Source organism: Silene latifolia, chromosome 5, assembly GCF_048544455.1.
Source record: "Silene latifolia isolate original U9 population chromosome 5, ASM4854445v1, whole genome shotgun sequence".
NCBI classification, from domain to species: domain Eukaryota; kingdom Viridiplantae; phylum Streptophyta; class Magnoliopsida; order Caryophyllales; family Caryophyllaceae; genus Silene; species Silene latifolia.
The window spans coordinates 3,614,901-3,633,158 of record NC_133530.1 but is presented as its reverse complement, the minus strand read 5'-3'; the positions used below and the strand labels follow the sequence as shown (position 1 = coordinate 3,633,158).

Here is an 18,258-nt window from a genome sequence, read left to right as displayed (position 1 = left end):
TGGTATCTAACTTAAGAGACTCCACATAATCCTTTTGTCGGACGGTCCATTGACTTGACCCGAATGGATCCTTCCAACCCATATAATCCCAATAATCAACATGAAAGCCCAAAATTATTATGGGCTGGCCCAAATTAAAATCCCCACGGCCCAATCTTGATATTAACAGCTCCGCTTCTGGTGATGTTTTACACCCTTGTGATGCAAATAACTCTACCAAAATTGCACCTTTTTTATCACCCACGACTCTTCGTCCGCGATCGATGTCGTGGCGGTGTTGTTTTTTTGGTGTTTGGTGCATTGTTTTTTGCCGAAACATGACATTATTTTCGGAGCCATTGCGACCGGGACGAGGACGACCTCGTTATGGCCTAACGAGGCGATGCGTACGTAGGTTTGTAGGGTTGTTTGATGATCAAGGTTATATTGGGTGTTTTTTGTGGAGAAATTTGAAAAAAAAAAAAAAAAAAAAAAAAAATTTGATGGAATGCTTGGAAAGAAGATTTTGTAGTTGTTGGTTTGTGGAAGGGAGATAAAGGAGGGGGAAGAAAAGGTGGCAATATGAAATGGGCTAGAATGCTAGATCATATATTATTCATATGGTATATAAAATTCAAAAGAATCAAACTTTATAGTTTTGATTAAGGACAATGATTTGGCGTCACCTGGTGCAACTTAGGCTCGGTTATATCTTCTTGTTATGTTTTAATAACCCTACATGTTGTATGTGAGAGGGTGATACCAAGGCTCGTCATATCTGATGTTGTCTCAGTTTCCGTTGATTGATTTGCAATTGGTAATGACAACTTATTTAGATACAATGTCTTCGAGTTGTCAATACTATGTAAATTGTTAAGGCACTGCTGTATTTCTAGGGCTGGAATCTGAAACCCCGGGTTGTTAGAACCATCCTTATTATTTGATCTAATGTGCTCATAATTGTATATATCCGACTTTGTTTTACTATAAGGCATACCATATTTATTTTTATTTATTACTATTGTTTTGATTTTAATTTAGGTTCTAAATTAGTAAGTTAATCATTAAGTAAAGCAAGATCTAAATCTTAATCCCAAATGCTAAAAAAATTGATTAGGTGGTGTTGGTAACCAGTCATTTGCCGACACTACAATGTGGGTGACACGTCGGTTGTCATGGTTAGAACTACTGAAATATTTATTATATTTTTTTAAACATAATTAGTGTTATGATTTAAGTAAAAGACTAGATTTGTGTAATTAGGATCTTCTCTATATCTCGTCTAATTCATCGGAATAATTAGATTTTATTTTGCGGTGATCAAATGCTATAGGTTTCATCCTTACAAATTCAGAGTAACGGATAGGTAAAGTAAAATGGACTATATATCATTTACATTGTTACTCTTACATTTTTCCACGCACCTGACCGAAAATCCTGACTCCGTCACTGATAAAATAAGCTTAAAACTCAAAATCATCCTGATTTGGCTTAGGAGATGTCAAAAGAGCAGTATATAACCTAAGTCTATCTTCACCAAGAGAAGAACTCCTAGACAAAGGTCTTCTAGGCCGAATAAACGACAAAGAAGTAAGCGTGAGCCGATGCTTGTACCGTCTCCAAGCCAACTGAATCGCCACAGCTGCCCAAGTCCTCCAGCCAGGAGAATAGTACCTGGCACTCCTCTTTATCTTTTCATTCACAAAAGTATACCGGAAATGCTGGGTGACATACTTAACATCCTCTGCCTCTAGTCCAAATGCCTCTGTGGTTTCGAGGGTGACTAGAGTCGAGGATGAGGGTGGTAATCGTTCGATGAATGGTCTACGTAAACACCATGATAGTAGCTCGTCTCCGCTGAAGTTACCCGGGCCTAACATACAACAACTTTTCACTCCGTCTCGTAGGAATTGACTGCTTTGTAGATGTCCTCTTACTACAAAGAGCATTCTTTGAACTGGGTCGCCCTCTTTCGTGATCTGAAACAACCAATTAGTCTCTTTTAAGACGGATATATTATATATACAGCCTACAGGCTAGGTCATTTGAATTAAATTAAACGACAGGGTAAAAGGGTCAGATCAGATGTATACCGTTTCTCCCTTGGTGAATATGAGGGACTTGACCCGATCACATATGTTCTCTAAAACTAAATCATCCATGTACTGGAACAACGGCACCTAAACATACAAAAATCATTCAAATTCATTAAAATCGGAAGATAAAGTCGTCCTGACTTGATCGACTTTATCTAGTAAAATTTGACGTGCTTGTTACCTGCTTAACCAAGTCTAGACAAAGATGGTACTTGATGTCTCTCCTTAGACCTTCTGGGAGGTTACGAATCATTTCACACTCATCCACCCCACGCATAGCGGCCCAACGTTGCCATTCATAGTTTCGGACCCGTTGCTTCAAATTAATAGGCAGTTTTCTTTTACTCATCCACCACTCTATGTTTCTCATTCTCAATTGCATTGCTTGCTTCTTTGATGTTGTTGCATGCAAAAATACCTGGGTTTTTTTTTTTTCGTTTCATTTATTAATTTAAATGAATATAAAAGGTAAACAAATAATTGAGACGGAAAAATATTAGATTTACCTTGATGTTACCAATGAGCATAGTAACTAGTAGTAGCCCACTAGTTAATACAATTATTACAAAGAATGATTCTAGCCACTCTGCTGTGCTCTCTAAGTTTCCAAATGTACTGCAGTAAAAAAAATCCCAGTAAATTTATTTGAAGATATGAGTTCACAATAGGCCTACACCTAACAAACACGGCATTCGGGTCCAGTTTAGGTTGGATACGTCTCCGATGTGACATTATTGGATCACTTTCATTCATGTGAAATCATTTTAGGCTTGAGTCAGATCATTTCAGGTCAATTTATTTATATTTCATCACATTTGTTACGTAGGTTGTTTTGAGTCAATTTAATCATACGAATTATGGTCAACATTAAGTCTAACTAAGCATGGCCACGCCTGATTTAAGTTTCGAGTCAGATCAGTTTTGCTAGGTTTACATAGAGCAATAAGAAGAAGTACCTCAATGTCATGAGTCCCCAAAAAATGGGCATAAGGATCTTCTCGAATCGATTGTTGTTGGTGACAAGGTAAACAACCCATTTGTAAGCACCATATTCATAGTTGTTATAACTCTCCAAACACTTGGTTCTTACAGCTCTATTAGATGCCCAAAGAAGTCGAGCATGATCATTAACCAAAGTATATGTACCATAGAAAATAGGTTGTTGAGAAGCTAATAGCTTTGTGTTGCAACCTTGCATCTCATTGCATTGTTCTCTTAGACATTTTGTTGCCCTTTGTATCCCTAACAAGTACCAACATGCCCCGGCCGCCTGAAATACACATTCAGACGTAAGTGTTAGAATATGGCTTAAATCTGTTAAGAACCCTTTTAAACAACTATGTTTGGTCAAGGTTTGACCAAAGTTTGACTTAGTCAATATCTGCTAGGAACAGTCTCTTCATGTTAATAACTCATGAGTTGATGGGTGGGTATGAGACTTACATGGGAAGCGACGAAGTAGACGATGACATTGAGGGCGAAACCCCACCATACGGTACCAAAGACATAGCCGGAGAACTTTTGCATGCGACGGAGAAGGCAGACAGAGTGGTAGATCTTTGGGAGGTATTGGAATAGAAACATGAACAAGAATACTGTCATCACTGCATTTGTAAATCCTTTCCTTAATAGATATGGTATCACCACCCATAACACTAACTGCATTCCATAATAAGGTTAGTTTTAATTAATTACATTTCATTTAATCCGACATTTGTAAAATTAAATGAGATAATAAGACATCAATATGTAATCGAGTGATACTGAATTTCAATAGTAACGACCCATCTTATTCAGCGGTTTAAACTACGTTTTTTTATAGATCATATTAAGAAAACCGCGTTCAAAGTGAATAAAAACTCGCCATGCACTATGATTCATATTTCATACTAGAATTGTTCAAAAGTTGATTTTAACTTATTTTTATGGTACCCTTAATCTTTAAACTAAATAATCTATATAGTATCTTCGATTCAATTATTTATTTACCTTTAACTCCGTATATTTTAAATGAAGGTAAATAAATGATCAGGATAGAGAGGTTATGGGCGAAGATATATTCGATTCATGTGACCAACCTTTGTACTCTTATAACTTTATAGTTCCCCAAAATAGTGAAAAGTAATCATCAAAATTGAAACGGCTAAAAAAATTCTTGTCTAACTAGAGAATTTCTGACATTTTGCATGAAGAAAGTAATTAAAAGACATAAAGAATTCACGTGTTTCTCTAAATTTGAAACAGCAATTTTGTAAGAAGTTAAATTGCTTGCATGCATATAAAACAAGTTTTACGACATGCAAGTGTCCGTCTCTTCTCTATATATGCATGCGTACAAATAACCCCTACCACATTAATTGTTTTCATTTTCCATAAATTGGCTACATGCCTACATCTCCATAATATACTACAATCTCCCTTTACATAATTAATGTGCACTCTTTAAATCAAGTACACTTTTATTCTATGATGGGAAGTGGTCAACGAATTTTAAGACCGTCTTACAGAGTGAGACTGTTAGACGATATGAGGGGAAATCTTATGTTATTATTAATTCAACCATCGGTTATATAGTTACATAATTGGGCTACTATGGGCCGATACATTATAATCCTAACAGAGACCGTCTTTTATTAGTAAACACTTATTTATTAACATTAATAAATGATTATTTTTATATATAAAAGTACCGTCTCTCGATATAAGACCGTTTTACACAATAATTGGTAACTTTTATGTTCTATCAAATATTTGAAAGAACTTCTTTACAATACTAAATCTTTTAGCAAAAATAACTTGGTACGTAGAGTGAATAAATTAATTCAGTCTCATCAAATATTAGTTTAATTTAGATTATATTTAGTTCAGCTTTATTTGTTCGATTCAGTTAAAGTCTTAGGTCGTTTATGTTCAATCGAGTTCTTTTTGGTATGTTAAAAAATAATTGCAATCGTTGTTTGGGTACAATTTGAGTTTCTCTTTTCAAGTCTTCAATCGGGTATCAATTCCGAAATTTCAGATCATCTTATTTGGGTTCAAATTTGTTTTGCTAAGTCTTATTTTAGGGTTTTTAGTCAGAAGGTACCTACATTTATGTCACTTTGCATCCAGGTACCTAACATAATCAATTTTCAATTGGGACAAATTAGATAATCTGAGATAAGGATATCCTATCTATGATGATCTACCATAAAATCATCAATGCTACAAAAGCTAGTTATTATATGACCAGAAAAGGGTTCATTTCTAAAAGTTTAAATAGGTAGATTTAGCTCATAATTCATAAATGTTCATAATCTTAAAAAATTAAATGTTACATAGAATTACAAACCTTACAATAATATCAATAAGAAATTTACAAAACTATTTAGAAAAAAATAATCAAATCATACATGTTGTGATCGAATTGACTTCTTATTATAGTTTATCTTAATGTGAGTTTTCCATATTGATAAAATGAGAAGAGAATTTATGAATTAAATTGTCTCTTCCTTCTTTATGGATGCGATCCACACCCGTTTTAGTACAAAGTATTAGGTTTAACATCTATAACTCCTAATTAATGATAAAATCAAACAATTCAAGGAATTCATCATGTTATATATACACAAATTTAAACAATTTGTATTATTTTATGAATTAAACAATTTTCATTAATTTTCTTTTGACCCTCATGTTTGCCATTGATGAGTGTACTAAATCACTAATAATGTCAAATGCATGTAAAATTAAGTGTCTCCAAAATGTATTTAGCATTGTGTTATCAAGAATTTGGATTAATGAACCAATTGTGAAAATGAAAGATAGTATTAACATGGAAAAGTATTAATTTGCCTAAAATAAGTCTTCTGAAAAAGCGTCTCACACTAAATTAGTTGGCGTTTGGCGTACCTGAGGTAGAGGAAGGATAACAAATAGGTCAAAGAAAAACCCTTTTCTAGCCTTCAAGTATCTAAGAGCAACCAAACGAGGACTCTTAGAACCAATTGAATCACGGTTACGTTCTTCATCAACCATATATGAGTGTTTAGCCATCTTAAGTTGAAGCCACATGTTCCATACGTGCAACATATCGGTCATGCACCGGAGGGCGGTCACCGTGATAGCAAACCACCCATCGATAAATAAACAAAGGTACGCGTCACTAATTGAGAGCGCGTAGAAAAAAAGAGGGTCCACAAATAATCCTGTGACACAGACGAGGAGGAATATTCTATTCCACTCTTGCACCCATTCTGCTCTCGGGTCTAATACTCCCCCGAGAACTAGCATAGCTATTCCTCCTCGTCCTCTATTAGTTTTTTGGGATTCTCCACATAAACTGTGGAGAATCCCAAAACATGAACTCGAAGAAGTTGTACCTTCATTATTACCCTCTTGTTGGTTTTCTTTTTCTTCTAATTCCATGATATACTCATCATCTTCTTCTTCTTCTTCCTCCTCATCAGAATCAATAAATCTAGTCTCGTGTGATTGACGCGGGACTAGTAAGATTTCTTGGGTATTTCCTGCCATGATTATTAATTTAATTTGTGATGTATTCGAACGTTGGAATTGAGGTATAATGAAAGGTGGAAAGGGTTTAATGATTATAAGCTAGAGCCTTAGCTTGAAGAATAAGGAGATAGAGAAATATAACATGTAGACAAATATGTCCAAATTACTATTGTGCCCACATGCATATGATCCACTCGATAACTTGGACTTATGTTTCAAATTTTTACAAGTATACATGCATAGTATTCCCTTTTATTTACCGGAATTGTCCAATTATTATTTTTAGTTCAGTTCAATCGATTCAGTATAATTGTTCGATTTTTAAACTTAGCAAAAAAAATTATTACAATTTGAGTCGATATATGCGATTAATATTTATAATATTTACGGATTAATATAAAAGACGATTTATTTAATTTTAATTCGAATAATACTGAAATTCTGTATCACCCGACAGTCGATTCTGCGTTACGTAAGTTGTTGTTACTCTACTATGACGGATACTACGTGTGTGGGACTGTGGGAGCAGTGAAGACAGAATCACCTAATGTCCTAATTGAGGATTTGAGGTACGTTTAGCTTTTCATGCAATAAGACAAATGTAGAAGAGAATGAAGCCGTTAGGTTTGTCAAAAAAATATTGTGATTTGTTACTTTAAAATTATACAATGGGAGGATTTGAATTCGTGATCTACCCTTTAATTTACGAGATCTTAGTTTATAGTTTTGTACCTTGAAAAAAAAAATATGTACATTTCAGATTTTCAGCTAGTTTAATTAGCGGATAAAGTGCGGATAAAGTTATTACTTATTAGGGATGATATTCATAACCTGGTTTCGAATCACATCAGCAACATATTACACTACTTATGGTTTTGCACCAGGGCGATTTTATTAGTGTTTTATTTATGGCAAGTAATTGAGTGCAAGATCATAAAGCACATGAACTCGGTTTAATTTGTTTGATAATTTTCTTCTAAGAATGATAAAATGGTAGATTCTTGAGTCTCTAATGTTTAGATACACAATATAGCTGGAAAGTAAGGTGTATGTGATAGCAAAAAATGGAAAAAAATAATAAGAGTCAAGGCATGCATCCAAAAGAGGTTATTTCATTTTGATTGACCACCATATATATATTGGGTATTATTATTTTCGGTTAGGGTATGGTTTGAGTCTGGTTAATGTCGTGGGATCGTGTGAGGTACGTATTATTGGGTTTTATTCGTACCTAATTACATTTTAACTCGAATAAAATGTAATTAGGTACGAATAAAATGTGTCAACATTCATACGAAGCAATATTTTTCATCACATGTATAATGATATTTATACTTTGTTATTATATCAATTGGGAATTCAACTCATATATTTCAAAACTAAGTTGTATATATATATATATATATATATATATATATATATATATATATATATATATATATATATATATATATATATATATATATATATGAGAAAATGAACTCTTTTGATTCAAGTCTAATAATTTCTTTTTTTTTCTTTGAAATAAAAATTGATTGATATAGGATTCGAGCCTTAGACCACAAATTCTGATAATAAGTTCTGACTGAATCGTTTTAGATTTGTTTGGATTGAATTTTCTTGGGTGTATATTGTAAATTTGATTAACTTTTGATCAACTCGATTCAAGTTGCTTGCGTATATTTTCGAGTTACTACTTAGTTCCCTAATATAATCTTATAAATGCAATTCAGGCAATATATACAATTATCGCAATTCTTGTTTAAGACGGGTTGTATGTATACAAAATAAAATGATAAGTTGTTTAAAAAATTTCAAAATTTTCCAGGCCATATACTAGTGTTTGGATCCTTCTTATAAACAAAACGAATACCCTGTCTTGAACAAGATGTATCCTATAATTAAACTCATATATCATTGTGAAGCTTCACTCTAATTGTTATCATGCACCATGTATACACTCCATGTCATTTACGTATGACCATTGATGTACACATCAAACATAGGTGTACGTACACATCACACTTACATAAAATATAAGTTGAGAAGAATAACAAGATTACATTAAATAAGAAAAGAATCAAAACGACTTCAACATTGTGATGTTGATGCCACTTGATGTACGGATCCGTGACATGAGTAATAAATACTCTACTAGTTGATGTATTATTCCTCCATCATTAGTTTCCGACCCTACCAAAGTCGGTTGCTGTGAATGATAAAAGTTTTTATCTCTTAAATAATTAATCAGAGTCCAATTCTAATCTCTTGCAAATGAGCAAACCAAACTTAAAAGAACTCTACCTATTGAGTTGCCTCTTAGCAGCCTGAAAAACATTATCTCAACTGTCGGTAGGGATACTCGTTAGTTTGTGACGCTCGAATTACAAGATCAATGGCGTTAGGCGAAAAGTTGGAATTGCCTTCTTCTTATAGTACAAAAGACAATATAGGAAGGTGCAATTTTATCTTGGCATCATCTACATACCATCTTCTTCATCAATGTTCTATATATACACTTTTTTTAACCTACTTGATCTTATTTGTATAGGTAGGGGATATACTAGGGCTTTTTTAATTAAAGTAGCATAAAAATACAAAACTAGTTAATACACATGGATGCATTGAGAGTGATTTGATTATGCCCTTAAATATGAGAGTAATTGACCTAGCAAGTTCTTACCTAGGAGCTTGGAGGAACACAACTATGTAATGATGATTGAATTGAATATATACTTATAATTAATTTTTTCTTGAAAAAATGGTTAGAAATTGAATATGCACGAATGGAATTGACAATAATAGCATTACACTGAATCGACATCGTTTTTCTAATAGAACAATTCGACCTTAATTTTAGTGTCTGAGTTGTTCCGAATTTCCTATAATATAAGACGGCATTCCTCCGAATTTGGCACAAAGACAGAGATGTGATTTAGAAGTTTTGTAGGTAGTTTATTATATCGCTCAAAGAGAAGATTGTTAATTTTTTTAATAAAAAATTTAGTGTTTTCTTATGACATTTTTTGTTTGCCTCATTGAAATTTTTTGTGAACCCTAAAACTAAGTCAATCTTAATTAACTTGGAGTTAAACTAATACCAACAAGATGAAAATTTTCAAATTTTTACATTATCCTTCAAATTTAAACTATACTAGTTTTAAACCCGTGCAAAATTACACGGGTATGTATTTAGGACGGTATGAATATTTTTCGATGAATATTTTTGTTCCGGGTGTAATTCCAGAGCAAGTATCGTTACCACCCGTGGCTTGTAGAATAATGTCTTGAGTTGAACCCTTCTTGCCTCTATTGTGCCTCTCGGCTTCTCCTGCAACACTGAACGAACTGAGGGCTTGGCTTTGTGCCAAGCGTACTCACTCCGACGCTAAAGTTAGTAAACTTAAAGGATTAAGTTGTGTAACTTGGCTAGGTATGTATTGTAGAGAGATAAAGAGGATATTACCAGATGAATAGTGTATTTAGGTTGAGTTGTGGGATGGGATCTTTTCCTCAATGAAGGTTGAGGAGTATTTATAGACTTTCACCTTTTGTCACGTAGTGGCCAAGTGGCCAAGTGGCTAGCAGGTGGAAAGACTGTTCTACCCTCGGCCGATGGACCTATGGCAGGCCGGCCGACGGGTCTTGGATATGAGTACGCGGGTATGTCTCCCGGCTGGCTAGGTGCGTAGGGACCCGAGTGACAGTGATGGATTGCGTCGGCTAGGTCATCGATATGTTGACTTTCTTTGTGGATGTCTCGACCTTGCTCAGTGTGTTGACTTGGTCAACGGTGCAGAATATGCCCCATCAATTTGCCCCCAGCGTAGTCTATGCCGTGGTATGGGCTCCGATGTATGTTGAGCATATATTCTGCACAAGTAATTTTCACAAATTTTTGTGTATCGGCTTCTTCTTGTGCATCGGCTTCCATATACCATATCCCCCCTCCGCATGGATGCGTAAAGGGCATCCGATGTGGAAAAGAAACATGACGCTGGCCGAGACCAGGGCTGAGAGTTCCGGCTGATTTTGATTGCCCCCGGCCGGTGCTTCCTAGCTTGGTTGATCAGGTGGCCGGCGGAGACTAGATACCTAGGAATTTGTTGAGGAAGATGAATAGTCGAAGAGATGTGAATGGGCGTGTTGAAGACGCTTGGTCACCATTTGCATTGATTGACGTTTAACTGTTGCGACGATTGACATTCCGTGGTTGCATGCTCGACACGTGTCCGCTCGCCGATTGGTTGTCGCTTCATGGGTCGTGCTCGATTGGTCCTTCTTCATGGGCTTTTTCCCTATAAATAGGGCAGTTTTTCCGTGATTTTGGCCACCAATTTCGTTTTCTCAAATTTTTCCCAAAATCTTCATCTTTCTAAACTTTCAAGGGCTTCCTTTTCTTCCAATCTTCAGAGTCTTTGATCCGGCGAGTGTTTTTTTCTTTTAAGGTAAACAAACGAATTTTTCTTTTGTCTTGCTAGTAATTTGTTGTGAACATGTCTTCTGCTGATGCCGGGACTAGCACTTCTGCGCCGGGGGGTTCCCCGTCGCGTCTTGACGAGGAGGGGATACTAGATGCCATCCCGCTAAGGTTTGGGGGCCCTAGGTCTCCTTCTCCCGTAGTTGGCCTGTCCATTCCGGAGGAAGGGGAGGATGAGGATGATGCTGATGATGATGGTGAGAGGGCTCCTGTTGATGGTGAGAGGGCGACCATCCCGGAGGGCCTCGACCGTGTCTGGACAAACAAATTCGCAAGCAGTTCCGGAGGGACTCTTTTCGGAGATCATTTCTCCTTCGGTGAGGGGTATAAAATTGTTATCCCTGAGGAGGGTCAGGTGGTCTGTTGCCCTCCCCCGGGCCATATCGGCGTGTACATCAGGCATTTGGAGTATGGGCTCCGGTTTCCTTTGAACGAACACGTCATGGCCATCATCAAAGCTATGAACCTTGCCGTGGCCCAACTGCATCCGTTGGCCATGAGGACGATAATCGGCTTTGTGTGGCTGTCTCTTTAAAGGGGAGGTCCCTACGGTCAACTTATTCCGCCGACTTCAAAGTCTTCGGCCGTCAATCGCCCGAAAGGTGGGGTGGTACAGCGTGCAGACGGAGCCAGGATATGTCTCCGTAAACAAGCTTACTTCCTGCAAAGACTGGCAGGAGCGATGGGTGTACGTCCAAGTGCCGGAGGACTACCCATTGCCTCGGTCTTTCCAGAGTCCCGTTCACTTGCGGTGTGAGACCCGGGAAGAGTATGAGAAATATATCTCCCGGGGTAGCAAGGTCAAGATGGACGCTTCGTTGGTCCCTCTTACTGCGCGGATGAGAGGCGGGCAATGCGGTTTTGTTGATCTTTGAGAAGGGATGGTTGCCCCCAACTCAGATTATTCTTCAGGACGAGCTGCTATGCCGCGTCGGCCTCATACCGGCCCTCAGCCGTGGTGAGTAGGGTCGGTGTGAGGCCCACCTTTGCTTGTTATGTTCCTGTTTGGAGCTTTCTTACTTCCTTTATGTAACTCTTGTTTGATCCCTTGCGGAGATCGGTTTGGTCGGGATCTGTCTGAGAAAAAGACTTGGAGAGGCTCGGGCTTGATAAGGACGGAAGGTTCTCATCCGTCATCCTACGGTGAAGACGCGTGATCGCCGACTGTCCCCTAACGAACTCATGGACAAACAGACGAGGGCGTTGGATCGGAGACGGCTCAAGCACGGGTTCTTGGTGGCGTCTTGAAGAGATCAAAGAAGTCGGCGTCAAGCCGGCGGCGGCGTCATGCCGCTCCTCTTCGACCCTCGTGGTTCGGGAGCTGTGGAGGTCGTCGAAATCGTTGACGGGTCGGTGATCATTTGCTAAGGGCTTTTCTCCGAAGAAGAGAAAAGATCCTCCGTCTGCTTCCAACGCTGCCGGGAGAAGACCGACTCACCGGCCCTCGAACCAAGAGGGTCCGGTGACTGGTACGGATCTAACTTGTGGTTCGGATTTAGGCTGGTTCGTTGGACATCCCGGATGACCGGCTTTACGATGTGTCAATGCATGGTGACATGGATGCTTTGTGTGAATTTTTGTAGATCCTCCTTCGGCGCAAGCGTTCCGTTCTCAATGAACGGCAATTAGGGAAACAGCCTGAGAAGGTTGTTGAGAAGGCGGGTGACAGAAACATCGTCGTTGACTCCTCGGCTCAGAAGATTTCTCCCTCCGAGCTTGTGGCAGAGGGTGTGAAATGTTATAAGAGGATGGCCAAGTGGACCCAACAAGCCGGCTCCTACATCTTGGAGCAGGAGAAAACCATGGGCCAAGCTGCGCCGCCGATCGCAAAGCTTAAACTCGATCTCTCTCGCCGCAAAGGGGGAAGCCGCGGAGGCTAAACAGATCTCTTTGCTTTGCCACCGCGTGTGGGGGAGATTGATAAGCTGCTAGGGGCCGAGAGGGCCAAGGTGGAGGAAGCTGATGCCGCCACTGCCAGGATGATGGGAGAGCGGGACAAGTACAAGGATGCTTATGACGCCGTGGCTGCCAAGGGAGAAAAGTGGAAGGATCTGTTCCACAACCAGGCCGAGGCGCTCAGGGACGCGCAGTGCCCCTCGATCAAAAGGAGAAGGATATCGAAATGCTTCAAGATGTTCTTCTCCCTAAAATGTGCGCCCATTCCGGGACCGGCCGAGGAGGCGGCCGGGAGGCAATAAGAAGACTCGTCCCCGAGGGCTCTTTCGTGGGATAAATTTGAACAACTTACGGACGAGATGGGCGATCTTTGAGGAGGCGGCGGCTGCAGAGAAGGCGAGAGGCGTGAAGGCGGCTCGGATAGGCCGAGGCCAAGGCGGCCCATGATGCGAAAGTGAAGGAGGGTGAGAGGTCAAGTTGCTTGAAGATGTTCGACCTTCCTCAAAGCCGGCCACCGAAGATGTCTTTGTTGCTGCGACGGAGGGCGAAACGAGCATAGGGAGACGGGCGGTCGTCACCAGACTCACCCGGCGTCTCGGATAGCTTTAGCTGTTCGGGGGCCAATTATTGAGCCTTCTCTCCCTGCCATCCTTTTGGCGCTTCAAATCCCAAGTCTGTAACCTTTTGTTTTTTTTGTTTCCTCGCTTTTTGTAAAGCTCTGGTAGGTAGAGTTTAGGCTATCCTTATGGGGACGGCCGTCGTTTATACTCTCCTTGCAATCATTTTTAATAAATTTATCTTATCGGCCTTTGGCTTTGCCGGGGCTTTGATCACGATTCCTCGTTTGTCTCTTTGCGTTATTAATTGAGTGCCTTCGTTTTTACACTCGGCATGACCGAGGCAGCTTGAATGCATGTCTCAACTGTGTTTAACGTCTTTAGCGTTCGTAACTGTAGGCATATTGACCGCCAGATTGGTGTCTCAATTGCACTGAGTATACGTTTCTTCTTTAGCGTATCGGCCGACGTGTTCCCCGTCGCTCTCGGCTTTGGCCGAGGTAATCGGGGTTGCGGCTTCGATAGCGTTCGTAACTGTGTAGGCATATTGACCGCTTAGATTGGCGTCTCAATTGCGCTGAGTATACGTTTCTGTTTTAGCGTATCGACCGGCGTGTTCCCCGTCGCTCTCGGTTTTGACCGAGGTAATCGGGGTTGCGGCTTCGATAGCGTTCGTAACTGTGTAGGCATATTGACCGCTTAGATTGGCGTCTTAATTGCGCTGAGTATACGTTTCTGTTTTAGCGTATCGACCGGCGTGTTCCCCGTCGCTCTCGGTTTTGACCGCCAGGTAATCGGGGTTGCGGCCGATAGCGTTAAATAATCTAATGTAGGCATATTGACCGCTTAGATTGGCGTCTCAATTGCGCTGAGTATACGTTTACTTTTTAGCGTATCGACCGTGTTCCCGTCGCTCTCGGTTTTGACCGAGGTAATCGAGGTTGCGGCCGATAGCGTTAAGAATCGTGTAGGCATATTGACCGCTAGATTGGCGTCTCAATTGCACTGAGTATACGTTTCTTTTTTAGCGTATCGACCGGCGTGTTCCCCGTCGCTCTCGGTTTTGACCGAGGTAATCGGGGTTGCGGCTCGATAAGCGTTAAATAATCGTGTAGCATATTGACCGCTTAGATTGGCGTCTCAATTGCGGCGAGTATACGTTTGTTTTAGCGTATCGACCGGCGTGTTCCCCGTCGCTCTCGGTTTTGACCGAGGTAATCGGGGTTGCGGCTTCGATAGCGATTCTTCTCTTTGAGTTCCTGCCTGGTGGCAATTTGTGGAGGGGACAAACACTTTGACGGGAAACTTGGGCGATTTATTTGTTCATGATCGTGCGTTGGGGTGTCCACAATGGGTTTGGACACCTCCGCCGCTATACAAAGTATTTTCTCAAGTTATCGGTGTTCCAATGGCTCATCAAAGGCACGCCTCTCATGTCTCGTCGGCCGGTATGTACCGGCCTCATCTCTTCGACCACTTTGTAGGACCCTCCCGGTTGGCGTCGGTTTACCATGAACATTTCCTTTGTTGGTGGCGGTAGACTTCCTTAGGACTAGGTCTCCCACTTTTAAGTCCCTTTTGTGGACCCTGCGGTTGTAGGCTCTTTTCATCCGGTTTTGGTATACGGCCAAGTTGAGGCGTGCGGTATTTCGGCTTTCTTCGACCAGTCTAGGGAGGCTCTCGGGCCTTCCTCGTTTTCAACCGGGTTGAAGGTAGCCGTCTCAACGTTGGCACCGCCGCTTCAATTGGTAGGACTCGCCGGAACCGTAGACTAGGTGGAAGGGGTGTACCCGTTGCTTCTTTCTCCGTGGTCCGAAGGGACCACAGGACGCCGGGTAGTTCATCCGCCCACCTTCCCTTAAGGTCTTCAACTGTCTTCTTCAAACCGTTGAGGATTGTTTTGTTGGCGCCTCCGCCTTTGCGTTGCTCGTGGGTGGCGGGACGGAGGAGTACGCAAACTTGATGCCAAGCTCTTCTAACCGATTCATTATCGTCGCTCCAAAACTCTCGGCCGTGGTCAAATACCATAACTTGGGGTAATCCGGCGAGTTATAACATTTTCCCGCATCACCTTTCGACGGCCGCTGGTGGTCTTCGCCGGTGCGCTACGGCTTCAACCCATTTGGTGAAGTAATCGACGGCGACGATTAAGAACTTCCTTCCTCCGGAGGCCGTTGGGAACGGCCCTAGCATGTCCATCCCCCACTGTGCGAAAGGAAGGGGACTAAGCACCGGTTGTAGGTCCCCGGAGGGAGCGTGTATCACCGGGCATGCATCGACGATGTTCGTGCACTTCTTGGTCTTTGTTCTGGAATCTTGAAGCATGGTGGGCCAGAAGTAGCCGGCTCGGAGAGCTTTGTGGGCTAGTGTTCTTGCCCCCATGTGATGTCCACAGATGCCTTCGTGAATCTCTGTCGATGCTCGATTCTGCGTCGGCTGGACCGACACACTTCGAGTGGTCTTATTACGGATCTTCCGTACGCTCCCCTTCGAACACCAAGTACCTGGCGGCGATCCTTTTTATTTTGGCCGAGGGATTGCGGCCCTCCCGTAATTCACCCGTAAGTTTGTATTTCATTATCGGAGTCATCCACATTGTCTCGGTCTCTATGTTACCCACCATGCCGACGGTCTCGGTGATGCTTTTCGCATTCCCGATATCTACTAGCACGTTGGGTGACATTCTTGATGGTTGAGTGGCGGTTTGGAGAGAGCGTCGGCCCGGTTGTTCTCGGATCTGGGAACGCAATGGATTTGGAAAGATTTCAACTTTGCTATGTCGGCTTTTACCCTCTCTAGGTACCTTACCATTCCGTCGTCTCGAGCCTCAAACTCCCCTCGATTTGGTTAGTAACCAACAGGTGAGTCTGTCTTCAACACAATGTGTTCGCTCCGGCAGACCCTAGCTAGCTCGACTCCGGTTATCACCGCCTCGTATTCGGATTCATTGTTCGATGCCGAGAAGGTGAATTTCAAAGCGTACTCGAACTCGTCCCCGTTTGGGCTGATGATAAGGATGCCGGCTCCCGAGCTGTTCGTCGTGGAGGAGCCGTCGGTGTAGACTTCCCATATGCCTGGGTTTGGCACTTCCCGATACGTGCACTCGGCCAGAAATCTGCAAGTGCTTGCCCCTTTATCGAAGGCCTTGGTTTGTATTGAATGCCGAAACCAGAGAGTTCCACTGCCCATTTGATGAGCCTGCCGGATTGTTCGAATTTTTCCAAAGCTTTCTCCAACGGCTGATCGGTTAGGACCGTCACGGGGTGTGCGTCGAAGTAGGGTTTTAACTTCCTTGTGGCAACGACGATTTACGCGAAGGTCGCTTTTTCGATTAGCGGGTAATTTCTCTCGGCGGGCAACAGTGTATGGGCGACAAAGTAGATTGGGTGTTCTTGTTTGTCTTCTTCCCGATGATCACGGCGGCCGACCGTGGCCGAGGTAATCTTGCTATGTATAGGTATAGCGCCTCCCCGTGATCGGCACAGGACAGAGTTGGGAGAGTCTGAAGATGAGCTTTCGGTTGCTTGAAAGCCGTGCTCTGTTCCTCCCCCACCAAGTCTTTATTTCCTTTCAACACTTTGAAGAATGGGGTGCTCTTGTCGGTGACCGAGAGATGAAACGGCGAGCGCCGCCATTCTTCCTGTCAAGATCATAACCTCTTTTCGATTCCTTGGTTCCGGCAGGTCTAGGATTGCTTGGACTTTGTCTGGATTTGCATCGATGCCTCTGGCACTGACAAGTACGCCGAGGAATTTGCCTACCCGGACACCGAAGTTGCATTTCATTGGGTTGAGCTTCATCTTGTATTTCCTTAGTGAACAAAACGTCTCGTGTAAATCGGCCAGGTGCTCGCTGTCGGACTTGCTTTTTACAATAGCATCGTCGACGTAAGCCTCAATGTTTCGTCCTTTTTGGTTTTGGAACACTTTGTCCACCAGCCTCGTGTACGTTGCTCCGGCGTTCTTCAAACCAAACGGCATCATTTTGTACATGTATGTGCCGTTGGCGGTTATAAATGCGCATTTAGGCATGTCTTCCTCGGCCATAAACACTTGGTGATACCCCGAGAAGGCGTCCGAGCTCGGATGGTGTAGCCCGCCGTGGCGTCGATTAAACTATCTATTCGAGGCAAGGGATAACAATCTTTGGGGCATGCTTTATTAAGGTTGGTGAAGTCTACACATATTCTCCATGCCCCCGATGACTTCTTCACCATTACATTTGCTAACCACTCAGGATAAGTACAAGGCATGATGAAACCTACCGCTAGTAGTTTATCTACTTCGGCTTTGATGGCCTCGTCCTTCTCGGCCGAGGAGTTCCTCATTCTCTGCTTGACTGGGCGAGCGGTGGAGAGTACGTTCAGCTTGTGAACAATCACTTCCTGATTCACGCCTGGCATCTCGGCCGCTGAGTATGCGAAAACATCTTTGTTCTTCCTCAGCAGGTCCAGGAGGTCGGCTCTGAATTTTGGTTCCAGGTTGACACCGACGGTTACGGTGCGGCCCGGATCAATCTCTACCTCCTCGGTCTCTGCTCCTTCGACCATGCCGATGGTCCAGTCGTTCCCGGATCTGGGGGTGTACTGTATCCGGAACGATTTTAGTTCTGAAGCGACAGCTCTCACCCTCACTAGATACCTTATCGTCTCGTAGTCCCGGGCTTCGCACTCCCCCGATCCGGTTGGTCACGAGGAGCGAATCTGTCTTCACCATGATACGTTCTGCCCCGGCGGTTTTAGCTAGCTCAATTC

General features: G+C 42.0%; 2 protein-coding genes across 2 annotated transcripts in view; both read right to left on the bottom strand.

The window, feature by feature from the left end:
* The window catches only part of LOC141655807 (uncharacterized), a gene marked incomplete in the record, with an annotated part of 2,212 nt that extends 1,835 nt beyond the window's left edge, over positions 1 to 377 (bottom strand). The window contains 1 exon segment of the mRNA XM_074462850.1: positions 1 to 377. Within this exon segment, the coding sequence (XP_074318951.1) occupies positions 1 to 319 (319 nt within the window).
* Positions 378 to 1,259: 882 nt separating this feature from the next.
* Positions 1,260 to 6,693, bottom strand: LOC141656446 (cyclic nucleotide-gated ion channel 4). The gene is made up of 7 exons (XM_074463331.1): positions 5,967 to 6,693; positions 3,519 to 3,734; positions 3,032 to 3,345; positions 2,582 to 2,690; positions 2,257 to 2,493; positions 2,073 to 2,159; positions 1,260 to 1,958 (listed from the first exon to the last, which is right to left on the bottom strand). The coding sequence occupies exons 1-7, from the start codon at positions 6,588 to 6,590 to the stop codon at positions 1,443 to 1,445; spliced, it is 2,103 nt and encodes a 700-aa protein (XP_074319432.1). The 5' UTR covers positions 6,591 to 6,693; the 3' UTR covers positions 1,260 to 1,442.
* Positions 6,694 to 18,258: the final 11,565 nt, after the last annotated feature.